A 22,283-nucleotide genomic window follows, 5' to 3' on the forward strand; every position below is an offset into this window, starting at 1 on the left:
TGAGCAGGATTTTTCTTGGAATGATGAGTATAATTCAAATAAGATTTTTTTTTGCAATGGAATAAATCATTTTTTAAAATAATTTCAATACTACCAGACATACTATTTATGTTCAATATGTATTTTATGGTACAATCTTTCCCAGTACCTGTAGTTGCAATTTGATAATGTTTCTGTCATTTTAATTTGTGTGTGTTTTCCATCTTTCTTTCCATCAAAAATGCTTCTCCTACGAATTAGTGAGTAACAAAGCATAGAGCAAACGTCGAGAATATTTACTTTATTGAACTGTAAGCAGGCGAGCACAGAATATTCAACATGGGCACCCTCGAGCATGCTTCAATTGGAATGGAATTACATTTTAAAAGACATTTAACATTACATACGAAAATAATTACTTAATCACTAAAGCAGGGGAAAGCAACATAAAAGATGCTACAAATAGGAATAAACATTTTAGCAACAAGCTTTTCAACTTTGTACACTGACTGCCCACTTACCTCCCGGTCCAGACCTGAATGCAGCACACTGATCAGTCCACTTGTTGAACTAATTGCAAACATCTGTGAATCAGGACTGGCTGGTTGTTGATGCTCAATGGAGTATTTGATTATAGAATTAGCATTATCTTTCTCATCTGCATCTGTGGCTGTCACAGTCATGAATGCAGTACCTATCGACAAACGTACATTAAAATTACACCGACAGCTTCATAAACATTCTCTTCTCCCAAATCCATGGAAAGTAATAGGTTTAATTGGATCAATTTCATCACATAACTTTGCATCTTCTGAGATGCAGCCATGCCATTGTTTTTCATAAATCAGCACTACTGCAATATCAGTTGTTATGTTTTGTAACCTCAAAGCATTAAACTAATTCAAAGGAAGACACTGGAGCTCGAAATGCAAGTCTAACTTAGTGTTTATTTTAGTGAGGTGCACACATATCACGTGGTATGCAATTCACGTACTTATACATTTAACTCATAATGATTATTTAAATGAACAAGAATGCTTAATCATAGATACAAGATTTCTCAAATATTAAATACACAACATCAGCCTCCCCACTCTCATTAACAACACATTTTACCGTTGAACAAACAATGGGCAATTTTAGCCATTTTACATGAAATAATACTCTATTAAAAGAGATTGCTTGTACTTTGAATGCATAAATATATAACACTAAATGAAACACTCAGATAGAACTGGATGGAGAAAGTAAACAGCAGGACTTCATAAATCTCACTGCAGCCTGAGAAACTGCACGAGGAGGTCACATGACCTCGAGTCTGCTCCAGCATAAAATGTCATTGATCATCAGCAATTCACTCGCCAACTAATAACTTCACTCCAGCTATCCAAAGAAAATTACCCAAGCTATGAGTGCAACTCAGTAACTCCCAGGAGTAAAGACTTGCAAAGATTCACACTCATCAGAAGCAATTCCCTCTCATCAGATCATAAGTGGCTGATTTCATATCCAGCACAGTTTGAGCACCCCTTATCCAAAATGCTTGGGGCTGGAAGTGTTTCAGATTTTGGACTTTTTGTACTTTGGGATTTAACCTGAGACAGGTTGTGATCACCACCGTTTCCAACTCTGAATTTACTGTATGTGTGAAAGGTAAGCAATCTTTGTCATACCCTTGTTCATCACACATATGTGTGTAACAGTGAAAAGTATTACATAACATCACTATAATGAAAATTTAATGTGTGCAAGGCAACAGAAGCAGTACGAGCATATCGGGATAGAAAACTGAATCAGCTGTTGAACAACAGCAACAGCAAGCTTTCAGACTCCACCTACGATGCTGTCTTTTGATAAAAAGAACACTGTATTTGTATTTGATTATTTATTAGATTTTATGTAAGGTATAAAAACAATCAGCAGTGTTGACTTGTTCGGGTGTTAGATTTTCAGCAGTGACGACCTTGGCAAACTCATCAGTAAATTTCTCTCCTGTTTTGTGTTCAGCAGACACTTTAACAATTTAATGCTGTGCCTTTTCTTGAATTTCTCTAACCAGCTTGCTGAATATTCACGATTACCTTCAATTTTCAGTTTGTCATGATAGATCTTTGCTTGTTTCACGATCAGCATAGTGTTAAGCGGCATACATTCACAAGATGCTGACTCTCTTTCAAATCACGATCACGATCTTCATTTTTCACTTTATGCAGTGTGTTTCTATTTTTAACTAACTTCTGTTCATTACATTTCTCAGAACTGTCTGTGGTACAGAGAACAGCTTGTTGCCTGGGATTTTCCTTCTGTCTTGAATAATTTTTGATTTGGGACATCATGTCAGCACTCAAAAAATGTTTGGATTTTGGAGTTTTTGGATTTTGGATTTTTAGATAAGAGGTACTCAACCTGTAGTTCTTGAATGCCCATTAATAGCAAAAGCATCTATCCTGTTGAAGCCCCTCATTTGTTTCCTGTGCAAATATGTTCTCACTCTGAATGAACACCGTAAAGCAAACTCTAGGCTGGAGAGTTCAAGACAAAGTACATTCTCCATATAGGACAAGAAAATAGGCTGTTTCATTGTCAGAATTAGTAATGAAAGCCATCAGATGCAAGTATGGCATCTTTGGAAGAATCATTGGATGTAGAAACTTCTTCATTAGCCTGCTTGTCCAAATAAACCATTACAAAAATTAAACAATGTGGCTGCCTATTGAAATGGTGGTTCTTGGGAGACAAGACCCTTTAGTGATCTAACAGAAAACACACAAATGCAAAAGATTCAGAGAAAACAAGTGAAACTTTTTGGCAGCAAGGCACAATAGAATTGTAACATTTGATCCATCCAGACACACTGGGTCAACAAACATACATTAAGATTAGGAGTAATCTATTGAGGAAAAAAATCAAGATTCACTGTCATTTAATTGTTGGCTCAATCTCAATTCGGAAGTAAGACCAAACAAAATGTTCCTCTTACCTGGTCTAGCTCCTTCTATCACCTTGCCATAGAAAGTTGGAACAACAAATTGTGGCCTATTATCATTCAAATCAATGACTACGATGACAACATCCACTGCTTCTTCAACTTCAACCCCATTTTCATCAAGTGCATGAGCTAACAGCTATTTCAGTGAGATAAGAACATTGTTTGTTAGGGTACAATAGCTCCAAAAGTGCTGCAATAATAAACATTCATTCAATATTGAACCAGAAACCCAGTGTTGGTTAATTGGTTCAAAGTGGATTGAAAGACCCATGTCCATTTCACCTTGACTATTAACAAGTCAGTTACTATCACAAAGACATAGGTTGGGATTTTGCATTGCGTAGCACTTCCCTCTGATCAGTGAAAAATGATTACAAAAATACTTAATTCAGAAGCATGAATTTAGAGCTTTTCTGATCGTGACTACGGGAAATCAGTTCTCCAACAACCAGCAATCATTAAAGTGTCCTCCCCCATGAGAAAATCAGAAAGAAAAACACACAAATTAATCTGTAGTGGTGCAAAACTGAAATCATTATATGCTTCAGTTGAAATATAAACAGAAATATGCCATGAACAAATGCTTCCGTCTTAAAACCGATTACACTTTGGCATTTATGTGGAGGGAATCGCTGGGAGTCAGGGTTTACCAAATGCAGGAATGGTTAGTAAACTAATTCAAACTCATTTGTCTTTCACTCAACAACAGAATTTTGATGAAATTCTATAATGGACACCTATCTCCAGTTTTTCCCTTGATTCTACTGGAGAAATCTGTCAACAGCTGGTTGTGGAGAAGCTCACTGATTACCAACAGCAACTTGAGATAAACTGTGTATCCATTGAATTGCAAGTACTGTGAACTTTTCTGCAGTTATTACATCCATAAAATGCAGGCCAGTGATTTAACATGAAACCACTGAACCCAAAAGACTTTTGTGATCATTCAGTGCTACTCTAATGAATTATACGTTTCAAAAACAAAGTTAGGAGAGTTAAAGAAAATGGTATATGAACTATACATTATCGTATGTTGTTTTGCAAATATATTAATGAATTCATGTTACTAAAGCTACCATTTTTACCCAATGCAACACACACAAAGTTCTGGAGGAACTTGGCTGGTCAGGCAGTATCTACAGAATTGAATTAACAGTCGATGTTTCAGGTCAAGACCCTTCTTCAGGACTAGATAGTGTGGGGGAAGTTACCAGGGGAAGGAGGGTGAGCTAGAAGGGGGTAGGTGAAGCCAGCTGGGTGGGAAAGGTACAGGGCTGGAGAAGGAATCTGACAGGAGAGGAGTGGACCATAGTAGAAAGGGAAGAGGGAGGGCCATCGGAGGAGATGATAGGCGGGTAAGGAGAAGAGGTAAAAAGCCCGAGTGGGAAAAGGAGAGGGCAAAAGAAAAATTACCAGAAGGAGATATCGATGTTCATGCCATCAGGTTGGAGGCTACCTAGATGGAATATGAGGTGTTGCCTCTCCACCCTGAGAGTTGCCTCATTGTGGTAGAAGAGGGGGCCATGGTCTAAAATATCAGAACGGGAATAGGATAGGAGTAAAAGCATTTCGAACAAAGTTGCTTTCCAAAGTGGAACCCCTACTTATATCAGTTCTCACCATTGTACAGGAGACCGCATTGGGAACCCCAGATGCAATAGACGACTGCAACAGATTTGCAGGTGATGTGTACCTTCACCTGGAAGGACTGTTTGGGGTCCTGAACGGAGGTGAGGGAGGAGGTGAATGGGTAGGTGTAACATTATTATCCAATATGCAATGATAGAGCTGATGAATTAGCATGGGAAAGGGCAAGGAGGTTGTGATAACAAATTACGGCAATAATCATTTGATACTGTGGATTGTCCAAAAAAGTGTCGTTCCTCAAATTTTAAGGTCAGTTATTTGAGTAATATTATACTAACAGTGTGTGAACCAAGAATCAGTCTTGTCCAGAGAAATAATTGAGAACAAAGTTAACTTTCTACTATAAATCACTGTGGGAATTTTATAATTAATGAAACTCACTCTGTATTCGTCTCTTTCTTCTCTGTCTAAAGGTTTATGCACAACAATTTTACCGTCGTTTTTGTTTATAGAAAAAATACCGATAGGTGGCTGATCAGCTCCTGGGCCTGTTATAGAGTAATATACTCTCGTTTCTCTTTGCCGATCGGACTTGATCTGTTCAGAGGAAAAAGAAATGTCAGCATAATGTTCACAAGCACATTGTGACAAGTCAGAATAAAATATCCATTAATGTATCGACAAACAAGAGAAAATCTGCAGATGTTAGAAATCCAATCAACACACATAAAATGCTGGAGGAACTCAGCAGGCCAGGCAGCATCTATGGAAAAGAGTACAGTTGTCCTTTCGGTAGGACCAATTAATGTAATGTTTATTGTGAATTGCCTCAAGGCATCACAGTAAAGGCTAAGAAGCAAAAGTCCCATATTTAATTCAAAGTCTTTTCTAAATTGCCTGAATTAGGTTGAGAGAGTCAGGTGAAGGAACTATGCACAGTATCATCTCCTCATAAATATTCCAACAACCCTGGCTGAAAATCAGGGGATCCAAGTCAAGAGGATGCAAACTGGGGAGAACAAAGAGGTGATGGATTTCCTGGTGAGAAGAAGAAATAGAAAAAGTTCAGGATTTGAGGGCAAGGGTAAAGGTGACAGTTGTGACAGCATGTGAAAGCAGGATTAAATGGAGAGATTAGAACATCTGCTAATTTTAGCTCCAGGAGAATAACTTCTGTTCTTTATTGCTGGACACCCCCAAGCACCAACTGGCTAATAACAAACTCATTTTGGAACCAGGATTTCAAACATATTATAAATATCACTCATTTACAGAGCCAACATGCATTCTGCACAAGTGTTGTTTCAAAAGGCAGGTGGAAGAGACAGAAAGAAAGACGAAGCAGTAAAGTGAGGTTAACAAGAGTGAAACCTGGTCAATTAAAACACCTTACAGAGAGCATTTCTTAATATTTACAAAAAAACAGCTAATTCTATAAATATACAAGTTGCGCTAAGACAGAACTTGCAAGATGTAGAGAAATTAACTTCTCCCAAATGTTGTTCTAAGAAAAAAGAAATGAGTTACTCAGTAATGCAAAATGTATGAATACATAAAACTAAGAAATGTGACTTCAGAAGTATGATCATCTGCACCTCAGACTTCTAACCAATACTTCCCTGAAGCTTTTCAACAGAAATATTAAAAAAAACATTTGTATCAAAAACGCAAGAAAATCAGCAAATGCTAGAAATCCAAAGCAACACACAAAATGCCGGAGGAACACAGGTCAGGTAGGATCGATGGAAAAGAGTAAACAGTTAACATTTTGGACAGAAATCCTTCTTCAGGACTGTTCGATTAACACAATTAGAATATTTTCCAATTATTTGCAAGCCACCCGGGAAATCTGTGTCATTGACAATTCAAATTCAAATATAGCAAATACTCTTTTCTCTCTGAACACAATGATTGGGCTCACTGTACGTGTGAAGATTTTTTTTATTGAGATACGGTGTGGAATATGTCCTTCTGGGACTCTGAGTCGTGGTGCTCAGCAGCCTGACATTTAACTCTAGCGTAATCACAGGACAGCTTACAATGACTAATTAACCAACCAAATTATGTCTTTTAACTGTGGGACGAAACCAGAGCACCCAGAGGAAACACACACAGTCATGGGGAAAACATACAAACTCCTTTCAGACAGCAATGGGATTTGAACCTAGGTAAAGCGTTGTAAATGCAAATATAAAACTGTAAATGCAGATTTAGGGTAAGCAGAAACAGAGAAATGCCACATTTCATTCCACTTACTTGCAGAAAATCTGAGGACAGGTTTAAATTCCTTGGGGCCTCACAAGTGAAAATAAATTGAAATATATGGCTTCAGCAAAATTTGACATTACTGCAGAGAATGAAATTAAATAGTGTGGTTTTTGTGGTCAGCAAAGTGATGATCTTCATTGATAACCGTAAGGAAAGCAGTTTGTAAAGACTTAATGCCACCCCTGATATAGATGTCCCTTTTACTATTGTCAGTCAGCGCTGTCTGGCTCACTGTGGCAGACGGGTAAGCGACTGCCTCGTATGCTGTCCCTCTCATTTGATAAATGTTGGTGATGTCAGAGGATGGTAACGTGGTTCTGCAATTATGGATCAGACTACTGTGTTTATGGACTGTGAACTTTTTCCAGGCTTATGGTTTGTAGATTGTGTTTTTTTTTGCTCATTTCTTCACCATTTTGTTGTGCAAGGGGAGGCAGTTTGGGAGGTTGATTTTCTTGTCACAGGGTGTAGGGGGCTGGATAGAGGTAGTAGCTTTGATGTCCAGAAGCTGCACTCTACCTTGTAGCATCACTGGTCCTCATCCATCTTTCTGTTCCGGGCGGACAGGTGTAAAAACCTCTTTGGGAAGAGTAAAGGAGGAGGGGTATGCTTCATGGTCAGTAATGCTTGGTAGAACACACATGCCCTCAAATCCTTTCGTTCCCTGGATCTGGAGTACCTGGTGTTGCTGTATAGACCTTTCTGGCTGCCTAGGGAGTTCTTTGTAGGCATCCATTAGTCTTGGGAGACCATGGATTTGCACCCCGGAAACTTTCCAGGGTGCAGGCCTGGGCAGGGTTGTATGGGAGACTGGCAGCTGACCATGCTGCAAGTCTCTCCTCTCCACGCCACCGATGTTGTCCAAGGGAAGGGCAAGGGCCGATACAGCTTGGCAGAGCAATGTGTGGTTAAGTGCCTTGCTCAAGGACACAACACGCTGCCTTAGCTGAGGCTCAACCTAGTGACCTTCAGATCACTAGACCAATGCCTTAACCAGTTGGCCACGCTAGGGAGTTCATGGCTGTTATTGTCACAGCTATGTATATTACGCTGCAGGCCAATACTGATCTGGGTCTCGAGGAACTGTACAAGACCACCAGCACCCTGGAGACTCCACACCCAGAGGCTGCCTTCATTATCGCCGGTGACTTTAATAGAGCGTCACTGACTAAAATCTCTCTGAAGTTTTGTCAACACATCCAGGTGAGCACACGGGGAGATATCATACTCGACCAATGCTACTCTCCCTTCTGCAATGCTTACAAAGCGCTCCTACACCCGCTATTTGGAAAATCAGATCACTACTTCATCTTGCTGCCAAAGTACAGGCAGAAGCTGAAACAAGAGGCAGTTATAGTTAAAATCATCCACTGTTGGTCCAACCAATCGGTCTCCATACTGCAGGACTGCTTTGATGACTTCTACTGGAATGTCTTCCATGATGAGGGTGTCCCCGAGTTCACGGGTGGGGTCACGAGTCTTATCCGGGGATCAAGGATGTTGTCCCCCAGAAATCGGTCAGTGTCTATCCAAACTGGAAGCCCTGGCTCAACAGTTCCATGCAAGCAGCACTTACTGTGTGACAAAGAACTTACGCTCCAGTAACCAACAGGAGCTCAAGAAATGCAACAATACAGGGAGAGGATTCAGACTCAACTTTCCACCAACAACATACGCAGCTTATGGCAAGGTCTGCACACCATCGCAGACTTCAAAGTTAAACACAGTGGAGTTTCCAACATGGCTGCCTCTTTCCCAGATGAGCTAAATCTTTTTTACGCTCGATTCGATGTCACCAATACTGGGCCTCTGAAGAGAGGCACTGATGCAACCAGCAGCTTGGTCATCTCTGACCCTGAAATATGGAGGTGTTTCCAATGTGTGGACAATTGCAAGGCTGCGGGATCAGATGGCATCACAAAGCGGGTACTCAGTGTGTGCATGGCATAACTGGCAGGTGTGTTTACAGACATTTTTAATCTCTCCCTCTCCCAGTGCTGAGTGCCCTCCTGCTTCAAGAAATAGAAACATAGAAAACCTACAGCACAATACAGGTCCTTCGGCCCACAAGGTTGTGCCAAACATGTCCCTACCCTAGAAATCACTAGGCTTACCTATAGCCCTCTATTTTTCTAAGTTCCATATACCTATCTAAAAGTCTCTTAAAAGACCCTATCATATCCACCTCCACCACCTTTGCCAGCAGCCCATTCCACGCACTCACCAGTCTCTGAGTGAAAAACTTACCCCTGACGTCTCCTCTGTACCTACTCCCCAGCACTTTAAACCTGTGACCTCTTGTGGCAACCATTTCAGCCCTGGAAAAAAGCCTCTGACTATCCACACGATTAACGCCTCTTAACATCTTATACACCTCTATCAGGTCACCTCTGATCCTTCGTCGCTCCAAGGCAAAAAGGCCGAGTTCACTCATCTTATTCTCATAAGATATGCTCCCCAATCCAGGCAACATCCTTGTAAATCTCCTCTGCACCATTTCTATGGCTTCCACATCCTTACCATTATTCCAGTACCTTAAAAAGACCAAGGTAACATGTCTGAATGACTGGCGTCCTGTCACACTCACCTCAATATTAAGCAAAAGCTTTGAGAGACTGGTCAAGGACTACATCTGTAGCATGCTATCCATACTGGGCCCTTACAATTTGCTTACTGACACAACCAATCGACAGATGACACAATAGCCACAGCTCTACACACCATCCTTACACATCTCTGCAGAAGAAGGATGCTTATGTAAGAATGCTGTTCTTGGACTACAGTTCAGCTTTCAACACCATAATTCCCTCCAGGGTGAACAGGAAGCTCAGAGACCTTGGCCTTCACCCTGTCTTGTGTAGCTGGATCCTGGAATTCCTGTCAGATTGCCGACAGGTGGTAAGAGTGGGCTCCCTCACATCTGCCACTCTGACCCTCAACACAGGAGCCCCTCACGGCTCTGTGTCCTAAGCCCCTTTCTTTACTCTCGGTATACCCATGACTGTCGCCACCCACAGATCCAATCTGCTAATGAAATTTGCTGGCAGTACACTGATTGGCCTAGTCTCAAATAATAATGAGGCAGCCTACAGAACAGAAGAGCAGCCTGACACGATGGTGTCAAGAAAACCACCTCTCCCTCAATGTCACAGAAACAAAGGAGCTGGTTGTGGACTACAGCCCCTACTGACATCAATGGATCTGAGGTTGAGAGAGTGAACAGCCTTAAGTTCCTCAGCATACACATCACCGAGGATCTCACGTGGTCTATACATACTGGCTGTGTGGTAAAAAAGGCACAACAGTACCTCTTTCACCTCAGACTGTTGAAGATGTTTGGTGTGGGCTTCTAAATCCCAAGAACTTTCTACAGGGGCACAATTGAGAGCATCCTGACTGGCTGCATCACTGTCTGGTATGGGAACTGTACTTCCCTCAATCACAGGACTCTGCAGAGAGTGGCGCAGACAGCCCAACACAACTGTAGATGTGAACATCCCACTATTCAGAACATTTACAAAGACAGGTGTGTAAAAAAGGCCTGAAAGATCACCTGTCACCCCAACCACGAACTGTTCCAGCTACTACCATCCGGGAAACAGTAACACAACATAAAAGCCAGGACCAACAGGCTCCGGGACAGCTTCTAATCACCAGGCCATCAGACTGATTAATTCATGCTGAGACAACTGTATTTCTATGTTATATTGACTGTCCTGTTGTACTTGCTACTTACTATAAATTACTATAAATTGCACATTGCACATCTAGAAGGAGACGTAACGTAAAGATTTTTACTCCTCAGGTATATGAAGGTTGTTAGTAATAAAGTCAATTCAATTGAATTCCTAAATCTCTCATGTATGCCTCTAAGCAGCACAACCTGGTACACCTGGGTTATGTTAACAAGGCACCACTGGGGGAAGGACCTCGTTGACAAAGGCACGGGCCAGGGCAGATAAATTCCCTTAAGAACTGCAATAGCCACATGTTCAAGACCAGAGTGATCCTCTGAGTGAAGGACATAAGCTGTGGTCTGGCCTGGAGAGGGATGGGCACCACCAGGCCTCACTAGCCCAAGACACACAAAAGCGCCCCTACGACCCGGAGGTATGTTGCAGGATCTGATCCGAACCACACCGTTCTTGTTGCATTCCCTTACTTTTTTGTGTGGGGTGAGGGATCATTTGGGGATCAATGTTCTTGTTCAGTTTTGTGTGGGTGGGGGGGGGGGTTGATGATGCTCACTGAATGATGTTCATGTTCTTCCTTCGTTTTGTGGCTATCTGGAGAAGACAAATCTCAGTTGTACATGGATATGTACTTCGACAATAAATTAACTTCCGAATTGCTGTCGGGTGTCACTATGAGGAGATCTATACATCCAATAACCATGTTAAATAATAGACTAGATCTTACAGATAACAAGACAAGAAATCAAAATAGTTAAAACATGTTATATTACTTTTTATACACTTTACAGAGAAAAGAAGAATGGTCCTTGCACATGAAGCCAAGGTTACAGAAAGGCCATACACTATTAAAAAGCACAAGAATTTGAGTGACAGCCAAGCCAACACATCAGAATGACATTGACAACTAACATTTGCAGCTCAGCATATCTCAGACTTGTGTCCTTGCTCAGTAAAAGGTAAGTCCTGGGCAGGATGTCAGTGCGTCGAAGTGTCCGGAGTGAAATCATGAGCAAAGGAGTAATGTTTTGTGTACCACCTTGGGCCCTTCGATATATGGTAGACAGGGTAGGCACTGAAATGGTAATCCCAAGTGTAGGCAAGTGCTTACATTATTATACAAACATTTGTATTTTAATGCTTTTGAACTAAAACAAATCATTGTATTTTGTGTCTTTAATCATTTTAAATCTACAAGAATAATTGTAAATGACTGAACTATCATGGAGAAAACATGACGGCAATCACAAGTTCACACAGACATCACACATATCTCCCAGGCTTAGTCACTGTCAGACCCAGCACTGCCTCTCCACACAACCAGAGGATCAACCTTTCCTGTCTGGAAAAAGTGGGTCTGGAGCTACAAGGGATCTATATGAGCACTGAGTCAGGCCTGCAGCAGTATATTGGCTCAGAATGGTTTTTAAGCAGTAACTGCAGTTTAGCACACTAGAACCATGGAAACATAGAAAATCTACAGAACATTACAGGCCCTTCAGCCCGCAATGTTGTGCCGACCATGTAACCTACTCTCACAACTGCCTAGAGTTTCCCCACCACACAGCCCTATTTTGCATAGCTCCACGTACCCATCTAAGAGTCTCTTAAAAGACCCCATTGTATCTGCCTCTACCACCTTCACTGGCAGTGCATTCCACGAACCCACCACTCTCTGTGTGCAGAACATACCTCTGACATCCCCTTTGTACCTACTTCCAAGCACCTTAAAACTGTGCCCCCTCATATTAGCCAATTCAGCCCTGGGAAAAAGCCTCTGGCTATACACACAATCAATATTTCTCATCTTATACACCTCTATCAGGTCACACCGGTAAAATCTAAATTACATGCCATTCAGTATCTAAGAATTTTTTTAAAAATGTAACAGCTTAAAACCATCTGAAATTGACAAGTCACTGGGAAAGTCAACAACAGAGCATCCTGCAGAGAGACAATCAGTGACATCACTTCTAGATTGCCATAAGCAGCATACATCTACCGAGCAAACACGAGGAAATCTGCAGATGCTGGAAATTCAAACAACAACACACACAAAATGCTGGTGGAACACAGCAGGCCAGGCAGCATCTATAGGGAGAAGCACTGTCGACGTTTCGGGCCGAGACCCTTCGCAGGACTAACCGAAAGGAAAGATAGTAAGAGATTTGAAAGTAATGGGGGGAGGGGGAAATGCAAAATGATAGGGGAAGACCGGAGGGGGTGGGATGAACCTAGGAGCTGGAAAGGTGATTGGCGAAAGTGATACAGAGCTGGAGAAGGGAAAGGATCATGGGACGGGAGGCCTCAGGAGAAAGAAAGTGGGGGGGGGGGGGGGGAAGCACCAGAGGGAAATGGAGAACAGGCAAACAACTAAATATGTCAGGGATGGGGTAAGAAGTGGAGGAGGGGCATTAACAGAAGTTAGAGAAGTCAATGTTCATGCCATCAGGTTGGAGGCTACCCAGCTGGTATATAAGGTGTTCCTCCAACCTGAGTTTGGATTCATCTTGACAGTAGAGGAGGCCATGGATAGACATATCAGAATGGGAATGGGATGTGGAATTAAAATGTGTGGCCACTGGGAGATCCTGCTTTCTCTGGCGGACCGAGCGTAGGTGTTCAGCGAAATGGTCTCCCAGTCTGCGTCGGGTCTCACCAATATATAAAAGGCCACACCGGGAGCACCGGACGCAGTATACCACACCAGCCGACTCACAGGTGAAGTGTCGCCTCACCTGGAAGAACTGTCTGGGGCCCTGAATGGTGGTGAGGGAGGAAGTGTAAGGGCAGGTGTAGTACTTGTTCCGCTTACAAGGATAAGTGCCAGGAGGAAGATCGGTGGGAAGGGATGGGGGGGGGACGAGTGGACAAGGGAGTCGCGTAGGGAGCGATCCCTGTGAAAAGCAGAAATAGGTGGGGAGGGAAAGATGTGCTTGGTAGTGGGATCCCGTTGGAGGTGGCGGAAGTTAGGGAGAATTATATGTTGGACCTGGAGGCTGGTGGGGTGGTAGGTAAGGACAAGGGGAACCCTATCCCGAGTGGGGTGGCGGGTGGATGGGGTGAGGGCAGATGTGCGGGAAATGGGAGAGATGCGTTTGAGAGCAGAGTTGATGGTGGTCGAAGGGAAGCCCCTTTGTTTAAAAAAGGAAGACATCTCCTTTGTCCTGGAATGAAAAGCCTCATCCTGAGAGCAGATGCGGCGGAGATGGAGGAATTGTGAGAAGGGGATAGCCTTTTTGCAAGAGATAGGGTGGGAAGAGGAATAGTCCAGGTAGCTGTGAGAGTCTGTAGGCTTATAGTAGATATCAGTAGATAAGCCGTCTCCAGAGATGGAGACAGAAAGATCAAGAAAGGGGAGGGAGGTGTCGGAAATGGACCAGGTAAATTTGAGGACAGGGTGTAAGTTGGAGACAAAGTTAATGAAGTCGATGAGCTCAGCATGCGTGCAGGAGGCAGCGCCAATGCAGTCGTCGCTGTAGCAAAGGAAAGGAGGGGGATGGATACCGGTATAGCCTTGGAACATGGACTGTTCCACAAAGCCAACAAAAAGGCAGGCATAACTGGGACCCATACGGGTGCCCATGGCTACACCCTTGGTTTGGAGGAAGTGGGAGGAGCCAAAGGAGAAATTATTGAGAACTAATTCCGCTAGACAGAGGAGAGTGGTGGTAGAGGGGAATTGGTTAGGTATGGAATCCAAAAAAAAAAAAAGAGCTTCGAGACCATCTCGGTGGGGGATGGAGGTATATAGGGACTGGACGTCCATGGTGAAAATAAGACGGTGGGGGCCAGGGAACTTAAAATCATTGAAAAAATTCAAAGCATGGGAAGTGTCACGAACATAGGTGGGAAGAGATTGAACAAGGAGGGATAAGACAGTGTCAAGGTATGCAGAAATGAGTTCAGTGGGTCAGGAGCAAGCTGAAACAATAGGTCTACCTGGACAGGCAAGTTTGTGGATCTTGGGTAGGAGGTAGAAACGGGAAGTGCGGGGTGTGGGAACTATGAGGTTGGTGGCAGTGGATGGGAGATCCCCAGAGCTAATAAGGTTGGTGATGGTATAGGAGACAATGGCCTGGTGCTCCTTAGTGGGGTCATGATCAAGGGGTAAATACATCTACTGTCTGTGATTACAGACCCATCTCTGCCTGTGCCCACTCTGTGCCATGTCTGCACCAGTGCTCATCTAAATGTGCCTGCCTTTGTGGAATCAAACTTCTCAAACTGTTGCTGTGTCTTCTCCAATGATAACGGTGAGCACCAAAAGCCTTGTTACTTTCCTCATCGCAAATTACAGGCCATCGTGTTAGAATTCTTGTTTGGAATTTATGGCTAACAGCTGAAAACATTGGCAGATACTGAACAAGAAGGATCTTTCCTACTGTTTGATTAGTTTAAATTCTTAAACTTGAGGATTATTTGATTGTTTATTGCAAATATTTAATGATTTGCTGTATTTGTCAACATGGAGCAGAGAGCAAGTTTGTAAATCTGACTGAAGCAAATTTTGTTGGGAATGGTGTTGGTGGAGCACAGAGGCAGGGGTGTAGGACAGGTGGCAGAGAAGGAGTGCCAGGGGCGGAGGGAGGGGTGGCGCTGGTCCAGGCACACCCAGTACTGAGACACCAGACAAGGTTGTTTGACTCCAAACAATTGGTTCATTGATCATTACAAATAGTCTCTCTGCTGCTTCCCACTCCCTCCCCTCTCTTTTCCCCTTTTCCCAACCATTATTCCTGTTTCTCTCCCCCTTCCCACTCTCAGACCACAACAGACCCATACAAGAATCAAGTTTATCAGCACTCATACAGAATGTCATGAAATTAGTTTTTTTTTGCAGCAGTACAGTGTGATATATAAAATTACTGCAATACCGTGCAAAAGTCTTAAGCACCCTTGCTAAATACAAGTGCCTAAGATATTTCCCAGTACTGCATTTGCTGCTTCCTTGTTTCTGATGTTTACACCCCTTTATCCTTATTCCAAATGTCACCGGGAGCCTGAACTGAATCAAAATGATAACAGTTTGATTCAATCCCGAAACAGAATTCCACTACAATTTGAACTATAAAGACAAACCTGTATAAAGTCCTTCGGGAAAGGGCCTCTCTCATTTTCTGGATGCTTGGCAAATGGAATCACCCAATCTCGCTTCCTTCGTCTCAACGCAGAATGAGAAAACCGTGAAGGGAACATGAACACTGGCACATCTGACTTGTCCTCTGCAGAACCTTGCACCTGTAACTCAAAATACAGAAGGTAGTTTACAATTAGTTTACTATTTGTCTACTCTAACAGGTCAGCAGCAAATGCCATTTCATTGGCTCTTCACTCAGTCCCGGAACATCTGCACAGCAAAGCTGCATACTACATCAGAATGCTCTTCATTGACTACAGCTCGGCATTCAATACTATCGTCCCCTCAAAACTAATCAATAAGCTTCAGTTCCTAGGTTCGATGCCTCCTTGTGCGATTGGATCCTCCATTTCCTCACTTGCAGACCCCAGTCAGCTTGGATTGGCAACAACATCAGTAGTCGGGAAGTTGTTGGAATTGACTGTTAGGGATGAGATTACGAAATACCTGGAGACACATGACAAGACAGGCCAAAGCCAGCATTGTTTCCTGAAAGGAAAATCCTGCCTGACTAATCTACTGCAATTCTTTGAGGAAATTACAAGCAAGGTAGACAAAGGAAAATTTGCAGTGGATGTGGTGTATTTGGATTTTCAGAAGGCCTTTGACAAGGTGCCACACATGAAGCTGCTTAGCCCATGGAACTACAGGGAAGTTACTAGCATTGGTGGAGCACTGGCTGACTGACAGAAAGCAGAGAGTGGAAATAAAGGGATCCTATTCTAGCTGGCTACCCATTACCAGTGGAGTTCCACAGTGGTTGGTGTTGGGACTGATGCTTTTTACCATATGTCGATGATTTGGATTCTGGGATTAATGCATTTGTGGCTAAATTTGCCAATGATACAAAGATAGGTGGAAGAGCAGGTAGTATTGAGGAAATAGAGAGACTTAGATTGTTTAGGGGAATGGGCAAAGAAGTGGCAAATGAAATACAATGTTGGAAAGTGTATGGTCATGCACTTTGGTGGAAGAAATAAACGGGCAAACTATTATTTAGATGGGGAAAGAATTCAAAATGCAGAGATGCAAAGGGACTTGGGAGTCTTTGTGCAGGATACTCTAAAGGTTAAACTCCAGGTTGAGTCAGTATTGAAGAAGGCAAATGCAATGTTGGCATTCATTTCTAGAGGTATAGAATATATGAGCAGGGATGTGATGTTGAGGCTCTGTAAGGCACTCGTGAGACCACACTTGGAGTATTGTGTGCAGTTTTGGGCTCCTTATTTTAGAAAGGATCTACTGACATTAGAGAAGGTTCAGAGAAGATTCATGAGAATGATTCCAGGAATGAAAGGGTTACCATATGAGGAACGTCTGACAGCTCTGGGGCTGTATTCCCTGGAGTTCAGGAGAATGAGGGGGGATCTCATAGAAACATTCTGAATGTTAAATGGTCTGAACAGATTAGATATGGCAAAGTTAATTCCCATGGTAGGGGAGTCTTGGACAAGAGGGCATGACTTCAGGATCAAAGAACGTCAATTTAGAACTGAAATGTGGAGAAATTACTTTAGTTAGACGGCGGTAAATCTGTGGAATTTGTTGCCATGCGTGGCTGTGGAAGCCAAGTCATTGGGTGTGTTTAAGATATAGATAGATTGGTTCTTGATTAGCCAGGGCATCAAAGGGTATGGGGAGAAGGCAGGGGAGTGGGGATGACTGGAAGAATTGGATCAGCTCACGATTGAATGGTGGAGCAGACTCCATGGGCTGAATGGCCTACTTCTGCTCCTATATCTTATGGTCATAACATCTCCTCCACAATCTCACTCAGCACAAGCGCTATAAGACTGTGTGCTTACATTCCCCACACCCCCCGCCCAACCCCACTGCATGCTTATGACTGTGAGGCTTAGCACAGCTCCAATGCCATATTTACATTTGCGAATGACACCACTGTCGCAGCCCAGGTCAAGGGTGGTGACAAATTAGTATATAGGAAAGAGACAGAAAATCTGGCTGAATGGTGCCACAACAACAACCTCCCTCTCAATATCAGCAAGAGCACGGAGATAATTATTGATTACAGGAGCAGGAAACCAGAGTTCCATGAGCCAGTCTTCATCAGGGAATCAGAGGTGGAGAGTTTCTGTGGCTACAAATCCTCATTATTGTCATTTCAGTGGATCTGTCCTGGGTCCAGCAAGTAAGTGCCATTATGAAGAAAGTACAGCAGCCACTTTACTTTCTTAGAAGTTTGCAAAGATTTGGCGTGTCCTCAAACTTTGACAAACTTCTATAGATGTGTGGTGGAGAGCATAATGACTGGCTGCATCACAACCTGGTCTAGAAGCAGCAATGCCCTCGTACAGAAATGCCTACAAAAATATTGGGTATGGCCCATCCATCACAGATAAAGCCCTCCCCACCATTGAGCTGTCGTAGGAAAGCAGCATCCATCGTCATCCTCCACCATCCAAGTCATGCTTTCTCACAGCTGCCATCGGGAAAGTACCGAAGCCTCAGGACCCAAACCCCCAGGTTCAGGAACAGTTAATACCCCTCAACCATCAGGCTCTTGAACCAGAGGGGATAACTTCACTCGCTTCACTCAATGAACTGTTACCGCTGTAGTGGACTCGCTTTCAAGGTCTCATCATCTTATGTTCTCAATATTCATTGCTTATTTATCTATCTACCTCTATTTATTTACTTCTCTCTGTCTTTTTGTATTGGCAGTTTTTTTTGCACATTAGTGATTGTCCATTCTGTTGGGTGTGGTCTTTCAATCGCTCTATTGTGTCCCTTTTATTTACTGTGATTGCCTGCAAGGAGATGAACCTCAGGTTTGGTTCATATGGTGACCTTTTTGTACCTTGATAATAAATTTACTTTAAACTTTGAAATAACTGTTTCTAACTGGGCCTCAATAACCCCTGGATTTGCTCTCTTGCCAACCCCAGTCAGTTCAGATTGGTAAAAAACATCTCCACCACAATCTCCATCGGCATCAGTGCAACACAGGGATGTGAGCTTAGACCCTGCTCTGCTCGCTTTACACCTATGACTGTGTGGCTCAGTACAACTCCAACACCATGTGCAAGTTTGCTGATGGCACCTCTGTCGTGGGTCATAGCAAAGGTGGTGATGAATCAGCATAGAGGAGGGAGAATGAAAATCTGGCTGAGTGGTGTCATATCAACAACCTCTCAATGTCAGCAAGACCAAGGAACTGATAGTAGACATCAGGAGAGGGAATTCAGAGGTCCATGAGCCAGTCATCATGGGAAGATCAGAGAAGCAGAGGATCAGTAGCTTTAAACTCCAGTGTGTCACTATCTCAGAAGACCTGTCCTGGACCCATCATATAAATAAAATTACAAAGAAAGCACAACAGTGCCTCTACTTCCTCAGGAGTATGCGGAGATTCAACATGTCATCAAAAACCTTGACAAGCTTCTATAGATGTATAATGGAAAGTGTATTGACTAGCTACAGCAGCCTGGTATGGGAACACTAATGCCTTTGAACATTAAATCCTACAAAAGATTGTGGATTCAGCCCTCCCAACCATTGAGCACATCTACATGAAACATTGCCATAAAAAAGCAGCATCCATCATCAAAGATTCTCAGCACCCAGGCCGTGCTCTTTACTTGCTGCTGCCATTAGGTAAAAGGTACAGGAGCCCCAGGACTCACACCACCAGGTTCAAGAACAGTTACTACCCCTCAACCATCAGACTCTTGAACAAAAGGGATAACTACACTCATCTATTGAGATGTTCCCACAACCAATCATCTCAATTTGAGGACTCATTATCTTGTTATTTCATGCTCTCGTTATTTATTGCTATTTATTTATATTTGCAGTTGCACAGTTGTCTTTTATGCTCTTGCTCTTTTATTGATCCTGTTCACAGTAACAATTCTATAGATTTGTTGAGTATGCCCACAAGAAAAAGAATATCAAGGTTCTCAGTGCTGATGTGTCTGTTCTCTGATGATAAATTTTACTTTGAACTTTGGAATAAATGTTTCTGCATTAAAAACCATGAATGCTGCATTTCATGACAACATTCATTCAGGTGGGAATTTTCTCATTCATCAATCATTTCATCAATTTACCAAAACTCATTAAAGTAATTGTTTAAAAGCTCCATAACATTTCAATGCTTTAGCATTTACTTTGGTCATGACTATTCAACAATTCGCCCCAAAATCTATGTTTAAGTTACCTTGTCACCATTTATTAGGACAGTAACATCTGTTTTCCATGTATATTCCGCCTTGCTAAGTGCAACGATGGTAAAGCTGGTTTGGTTTGTTGGTGGAACGTCACTAACAAGAACCCTTCCATCAGATTCCACATGGAAAGAGGGATTATCCGTTTGGAATTCCAGGCCATTCTGTTCACTGCAGTTGAAGTGAACTACAAAAAGAAAAAGGAAAATAACACTTAAACAGATTATCATCTGAACACCATTCCTGACTGAATGGTTTTATAGAAGAAAAACCTTCACACAAACTACAGATGTTGAATTATAACAATGTACTTTGTGCTTGGTTATAATGGACTTTGCACATCCTAACCACATGTCACAAGGGATAAGGATTTACCTTCTGATAGTCCATATTTCACTGTGTTGATCAACCCTCCCACAATTTTCATCAGAAATATTTTTTTAGAATTAGAATTTATTTAATTCTTACATCCATCCAATAACGTGAAGGAATAAAAATCTTTCCGTTATGACTCCATTGCAATGTACAGACATGTGAATTTAGAAGTCATATGGCTTGTAGAAAGAGGGTGTCCCGTAGCCTGTTGGTCCTGGCTTTAATGCTGCAGTACCATTTGCCAGATGGAAGCAGCTGAAACAGTATTTATGGTTGGGGTGACTGGTTTCCCTGATGATCTTCCACGCCTTCTTTACGCACCTGCTGCTATAAATGTCCTCAATGAAGGAAAGTTCACATCCACAGATGTGTTGGGCTGTCAGTACCACTCTCTGCTGTGCCCAGCGATCGAGGTTGGTGCAGTTCCCATACCAGGCAGTGATACAGCCAGTCAGGATGCTCTCAATGGTGCCCCTATAGAAGGTCTTGAGGATTTGAGGGCTCATATTGAACTTCAGTCACCTGAGGTGCAAGAGATGTTGTTGTGCATTTTTTGGCCACAAAGCCAGTATGTATAGTTCAGGTGACATCATCAGTAGTGTGTATACTGAGGAACTTAAAACTACTCACCCTCTCAGCTGCAGACTCATTGATGATGATCGAGCCAAACTTGACTCCCTTCTCCCTGTAATCCACAATCAACTCTTTTTGTTTTTTGGATATACTGACATTGGAGAGGGTTCAGAGAAGATTTACAAGAATGATTCCAGGAGTAAAATGGTTACCGTATGAGGAATGTCTGGCAGTTCTTGGGCTGTATTCCCTGGAGTTCAGGAGAATGAGGGGGGATCTCATAGAAACATTCCGAATGACAATAGGTGCAGGAGTAGGCCATTTGGCCCTTCTAGCCAGCACGGCCTGGCTATGTTAATAGAACTGAACAGATTAGATATGGCAAAGTTATTTCCCACGGTAGGGTAGTCTTGGACAAGAGGGCACAACTTCAGGATTGAAGGACATCCATTTAGAACAGAGATGTGGAGAAATTACTTTAGTCAGAGGGTGGTAAATCTGTGGAATTTGTTGACATGAGCAGCTGTGGAGGCCAAGTCATTGGGTGCATTTAAGGCAGAGATAGATAGGTTCTTGATTAGCCAGGGCATCAAAGGGTATGGGGTGAAGGCAGGGGAGCGGGGATGATTGGAAGAATTTGATCAGCCCATGATTGAATGGTGGAGCAGACTCAATGGGCTGAATGGCCTACTTCTGCTCCTATATCTTATGGTCTTGTGGACATTGGGGGAGACTTTGTTATAATGGCACCACAGTATCAGGCTATCAACACAGTTAATGTTCTACGTAGAAGTGATAGAAATGACAGCTTGCTGGATTAGAAATCTAACAGTACAGGACAGCATATAGACTCCCACACAACTGGTTAAATTAAATATAGTGTTAACGTACTACTAAACATGAGCAAGGACAAGTGTCCTGATGAAATCCGGACATGGGGAATACACAGTAATGGAAAACATGCCAACATGTACCTTATACACATTCTTTTTAAACTAGTTCTTTTTATGTTTTGTGATGAAAATCATACACATATATATGACTAGTGTGCAACATATTTCAAGATAATAGGAGTGTATGTGCAGGTCAGAAGGAGCAGCACTTGGCAGATACTTGAGCTGCAGGCCTGAGGTGTGGGAAGCAGTCAGCTGCAACAAGGGAGCACTTACTCAATACAGGAGAAGATGGGCCCGGCCCGGCCTGCAACTCCGCATTAGTCTAGAATACCATGGGATAGTAAACATTTGTAACTCAAATTTCAGGGACCAGTGACACAAATCACAGGCAATCCCTGTGAACCTTCACCTTTGCTTCCAGGATGGTCTGAATTCACTCTCCTCAGCAATGGATAGGAAGGGAAGGAGAGGCTAATATTAGCATCATGATGGAACAGTGCATGGTGAACAAAATGGCGTAACTGGGTATTGGATTTGGCTCAGAACTCATTCTTTTAATAATACAACCACAGGATAAGTAACAGCAAAATAAGGCTA

General features: G+C 42.6%; 1 protein-coding gene across 1 annotated transcript in view; it reads right to left on the minus strand.

Annotated features, from left to right (window-relative positions):
* Positions 1-22,283, minus strand: part of LOC140740743 (B-cadherin-like) — a 56,706-nt gene that overhangs the window by 16,593 nt on the left and 17,830 nt on the right. The window contains exons 3-7 of the mRNA XM_073070231.1: positions 19,836-20,029; positions 15,598-15,756; positions 4,997-5,152; positions 2,960-3,104; positions 501-673 (exon numbers count right to left, since the gene is read on the minus strand). Coding sequence (XP_072926332.1) covers positions 501-673; positions 2,960-3,104; positions 4,997-5,152; positions 15,598-15,756; positions 19,836-20,029 — 827 coding nt within the window. The remainder of the gene's footprint in view (positions 1-500; positions 674-2,959; positions 3,105-4,996; positions 5,153-15,597; positions 15,757-19,835; positions 20,030-22,283) is intronic.

The sequence above is a fragment of the Hemitrygon akajei genome, chromosome 17 (assembly GCF_048418815.1).
Source record: "Hemitrygon akajei chromosome 17, sHemAka1.3, whole genome shotgun sequence".
In the NCBI taxonomy this organism is placed as follows: domain Eukaryota; kingdom Metazoa; phylum Chordata; class Chondrichthyes; order Myliobatiformes; family Dasyatidae; genus Hemitrygon; species Hemitrygon akajei.